The 4899-nt window shown below is 39.3% G+C and overlaps 1 protein-coding gene across 3 annotated transcripts; it reads right to left on the bottom strand.

The window, feature by feature from the left end:
• Positions 1–1590: 1590 nt before the first annotated feature.
• On the bottom strand, positions 1591–4312 carry LOC118364742 (proteasome assembly chaperone 3-like). 3 transcript variants are annotated; one of them, XM_035746438.2, is made up of 3 exons: positions 4173–4312; positions 3525–3755; positions 1591–3390 (listed from the first exon to the last, which is right to left on the bottom strand). In XM_035746438.2, exons 2-3 carry the CDS (start codon positions 3738–3740, stop codon positions 3238–3240), a joined length of 369 nt encoding a protein of 122 aa, XP_035602331.1. In that variant the 5' UTR covers positions 3741–3755; positions 4173–4312; the 3' UTR covers positions 1591–3237. The 3 variants fall into 3 exon arrangements, with proteins under 3 accessions (XP_035602331.1, XP_035602332.1, XP_052374704.1); XM_035746439.2 differs by having other exon boundaries at positions 3525–3750; positions 4173–4305; XM_052518744.1 differs by lacking the exon at positions 4173–4312 and adding an exon at positions 3915–4120.
• Between the last annotated feature and the right edge of the window lie 587 nt (positions 4313–4899).

Below are 4899 nucleotides of genomic sequence, written 5' to 3'. Positions count from 1 at the left end.
CGTTTTAAGCCAAAGGAAAAGGTTTTGCAACGAAAACGAGTTTCAATTGGACAAATTCAGATAGGTCCCTCCCAGTTTCGTTCCGTTCGCTCTGTTTGCTTCCGTTTGGTTCTTAAACGGTAAACGGTTTCCGTTGTCAGACTAATGAATACACCCCAGGTAAACATTCAGGTGGAACATGGACGTAGAAGCGGTCATCGTCATGTGACATAACCATAGGCCGAGTGGCATATACACCCTTTGCATGTCCATCTAGTCGTGTGTGTATCTAATAAGTGAGAACTATGTGGTTACACGTGGTCTGTGGTTTTGAGGCCAGTTGGACATACCAAATTCTCTGGGATTTTTTTACATTTCAGCTCATGAAACAACACTTTACATTGAAAACATATATAAACGCAACATGTAGTGTTGGGTACCATGTTTAAAGGTCTGAAAAAAGACATCCCAAAAATGCTCCATACCAACAAAAAGCTTATTTCTCTTCAATTTTGGGCACAACCCTGTTATTGAGCATTTCTCCATTGTCAAAGTGTGACAAATCAAGAAGCTGATTAAACAATATGGTCATTACACAGGTGCACCTTGTGCTGGGGACAATAAAAGGCCACTTTAAAATGTGCACTCAACACAATGCAACAGATGTCTCAAGTTCAGGGAGTGTGCAATTGGCATGTTGACAGCAGGAATGTCCACCAGAGATGTTGCCAGAGAATTGAATGTTAATTTCTCGACTATAAGCTGCCTACAACGTCATTTTAGAGAATTTGGCAGTATGTCCAGCCGGGCTCACAACCGCAGACTACGTGTAACCATGCCAGCCCAGGACCTTCATATTCGGCTTCTTCACCTGCATGATCGTCTGAGGGGTGAGGGAGTTGCTGAGGACTATTTCTGTCTGTAATAAAGCCTTTTGTGGGGAAAAACTATTTTTTTATTGGCTTATTTTGCCAATAATTGGGCAAAAGATCAGAATTGGGGACATCAGTGTAAATGAGCCTCCCGCGTGGCACAGGGGTCGAAGGCACCACATCTCAGTGCAAAAGGCAACACTACAGTCTCTGGTTTGAATCCAGGTTGTATCACATCCAGCCGTGATTGGGAGTCCCATAGGGTGGTGCACAATTGGCCCAGCGTAGCCCGGGTTTGGCTGTCATTGTGGGAAAAAAAATATTCTTAACTAGGTTGCCTAGTTAAATAAAGATTACATTTAAAAACATCTTCTTTTTTTTTTTACAGTGCCTTTGGAAAGTATTCAGACCCCTTGACTTTTTCCACATTTTGTTAGGTTACAGCCCTATTCTAAATTGGATTACATTTTTTAAAATCCTCAGCAATCTAGACAATACCCCACAACGACAAATCAAAAACAGTTTAGAAATTTTAGCAAATGTATTAAAAATAAATATAAATGACTTATTTACATATAGTTGAAGTCGGAAGTTTACATACACCTTAGCCAAATACCTTTAAACTCAGTTTTTCACAAGTCCTGACATTTAATCCTAGTAACAATTCCGTTTTAGGTCAGTTAGGATTACCACGTAATTTTAAGAATGTGAAATATCAGAATAATAGTAGAGAGAATGATTAATTTCAGATTTTATTTCATTTATCACATTCCCAGTGGGTCAGAAGTTCACATACACTCAATTAGTATTTGGTAGCATTGCATTTAGTCGGCTGGCCCTCACTACATATTCGTCGCCAGACCCACTGGCTCCAGGTCATCTACAAATCCATGCTAGGTAAAGCTCCGCCTTATCTCAGTTCACTGGTCACGATGGCAACACTCACCCGTAGCACGCGCTCTAGCAGGTGTATCTCACTGATCATCCCTAAAGCCAACACCTCATTTGGCCGCCTTTCGTTCCAGTTCTCTGCTGCCTGTGACAGGAACGAATTGCAAAAATCGCTGAAGTTGGAGACTTTTATCTCCCTCACCAACTTCAAACATCTGCTATCTGAGCAGCTAACCGATCGCTGCCACTGTACATAGTCTATCGGTAAATAGCCCACCCATTTTTACCTACCTCATCCCCATACTGTTTTTATTTATTTACTTTTCTTCTCTTTTGCACACCAATATCTCTATCTGTACATGACCATCTGATCATTTATCACTCCAGTGTTAATCTGCAAAATTGTAATTATTCGCCTACCTCCTCATGCCTTTTGCACACAATGTATATAGACTCCCTTTTTTTCCTACTGTGTTATTGACTTGTTAATTGTTTACTCCATGTGTAACTCTGTGTTGTCTGTTCACACTGCTATGCTTTATCTTGGCCAGGTCGCAGTTGCAAATGAGAACTTATTCTCAACTAGCCTACCTGGTTAAATAAAGGTGAAATAAAAATAAAATAAAAAATGTAAATGGTTTAACTTGGGTCAAAGGTTTCGGGTAGCCTTCCCGAAACGGGACTGGTGTTTGCGGGTACTATTTAATGAAGCTTGCCAGTTGAAGACTTGTGAGGTGTCTGTTTCTCAAACTAGACACTCTAATGTACTTGTCCTCTTGCTCTAAAGGTGAGTTTTATTGCGTGTTTGATAAGCACAACAGTTTTCAGCTGTACTAACATAGTTGCAAAAAGGTTTTCTAATGATCAATTAGCCTATTAAAATGATAAACTTGGATTAGCTAACACAACGTGCCATTGGAACACAGGAGTGATGGTTGCTGATAATGGGCCTCTGTACACCATAAAAGAATCTGACGTTTCCTGCTACAATAGTAATTTACAACATTAACAATGTCTATACCGTATTTCTGATCAATGTTATGTTATTTTAATGGACACATTATTATTTTCTTAAAACAAGGACATTTCTAAGTGACCCCAAACTTTTATATCATAGCAATCAATCAAATGCTATTTTGTATGTGAATTTCACGGGAATGAGATGCATTTGCTCCTTTATTTATATTTGTGTTAGTTGTGCACTAACAGTATTCAGAGTGTGGCTTTAAAATCGAGATGGTTATCTCAAACAGAATCAGTTTGTGACCATTGGCTCCCACTCAATCCCGCAAATTCTATAGGCATTTATAACGCATAAACTTCCAATTTATATGGCATTTATTACCACATCATGCTTAGAAGTAACAACAGACAACAAAATGCATAATTAAAGGATGGAAAAACATTGAGGAAAAAAATGTGTTAAGTGTATTTTTCTTTTCTTAAATTGTCTTTCCAGGTAGGCTATTCTGTTGCTTGTTCCCTGTACCAGTAGTTACCAGACTTGACAACTTTTTATTACATCTTTCATGGCCTTTATTGCTTCTATGGAACTGTCCTTCAGTGCCAACCCCAGTAGAACAGGCCTGTTGCCTGCCTCTTGTGACACAAATGTTGCCAAGTTTTTGGCACAGACGTGTGTCAAAGCCTGCAGGGAGAAATAAAACAAGTCCGTGTGTGAGGAACAATGTAGCCAGCCACATACATACTCATAGTCGTCAAATTACAGTAATACAATGCTACTAATATTATGAAAAATTCCAGTGGTGTCTAGCTGCTTACCTCTTCTTTTCCCAGCAATACTTTAGTGGTGAACATGGAAGTGCTGATATCACCGGATCTGGAGTCAGGTGTGACTGATACTAAAGTGCCAATTTTTCCATACTGTGTGAGAACTATAAATATGTAGTTACTGAATTCTGTGCAAACAACCTGTGTGGATATTCCATTGATTGATTTCTCGGTCTGCTTTGATCTGATGAGAGGCTGAGTTGACATGGTTTTCTTTCTGTCCTGAAACAACAAAAAAGACATGTAAGCAGCACATTGAGAAAAGTAAACATTACGCCACATGATTATTCTATTGCAAAATAAACATAATTTTCAAAGAGTATTCTCAAGCATATATCGCTCGCATAAAGTCAAAATAGAGCATAATAAAAGCGCAAGAACATTTTGACCAAGCTCTCTTTTACAACAACCAGAATCTCAGACATGTTTTGGGTTAGATAACCTTCTATTGGGCTAATGCAGGCTGAAGAGCCAAAGTTTCGCCCCGCTGCTGTGGCATTTGATATCGGCAAGCAGACCTAGGATATGCCGAGGCCGCACTAAAACATCCGACAGTATTCTGCTACAGCTGCTGCTGTTGTTCGTAAAAAAAAGTCAGATACCTATAGATTTTCTAAATAGTGGTAAAATATTTCACACCGTGTGCCTATTGGGATCCGTTTGCCGTGAACCTCAATAGTAAACTTTATTGAAGGCTGTTAATTATAAGCATAGATATCGTCTGCAGTTTAAGTTCCTCAAACGTCTCTCTTTAAATTTCGCACATGCGCACTGCCACTGAAGAATGAAATGACGCGGCAGGTCCTGTCGCTATGGGCAGATCTGCGATCAGCCACATTGAGCCTGTGCGCATTGGTTTTTACATTTGTGAACACAATCATGATTGTGATAAAAACTTATTTTGGATGTGTCTAAACTAAAGGTATGGCAATGGCATATTCCATCTTCGGAGTATGAACTATAGTCTGGGTATCAGTCTGTTTCCACAGACTGCATATTGAAAGTTGAAATTACTCTTTGGCATATGACAGAGTACAAGGAGTGGAAACAATGATAATTACCTGAATTCAAAGGGCGGGAAATACTATAGAAAACCAGGTGCAACTGTGGGTTTACCTGTTTTCCCACTGAAAGTTAGAAAAATAGTTCATTTTGTGTGTTAAAGTAGGCATATTTATATTAAACCAGCATAGCATATTGTTTTCTGTTTAGGCCACACTACACTCTGCCACAATGTTAAGAAGGTAATCTCGAATGCTACTCTTGTGGTGGGGAAAGGAAAAGTAGCCTAGGGTGCGGTCCAAACACTTAAAAGACACCATATTCCCTCAGCTCTCAAATTAAGTGGACACTTAAATATATAATT

This window comes from Oncorhynchus keta, chromosome 5 (assembly GCF_023373465.1).
Source record: "Oncorhynchus keta strain PuntledgeMale-10-30-2019 chromosome 5, Oket_V2, whole genome shotgun sequence".
NCBI classification, from domain to species: Eukaryota; Metazoa; Chordata; class Actinopteri; order Salmoniformes; family Salmonidae; genus Oncorhynchus; species Oncorhynchus keta.
Note: the sequence above shows the minus strand (reverse complement) of the source record. Positions and strands in the feature narration are given on the sequence as shown.

Coding starts and splice junctions, on each gene's coding strand:
- LOC118364742 (XM_035746438.2), bottom strand. CDS start 3,740: ATGTCAACTCAGCCTCTCATCAGATCAAAGCAGACCGAGAAATCAATC. Junction 3,391..3,524: donor TATTGCTGGGAAAAGAAGAG/GTAAGCAGCTAG, acceptor TTCTCCCTGCAG/GCTTTGACACACGTCTGTGC.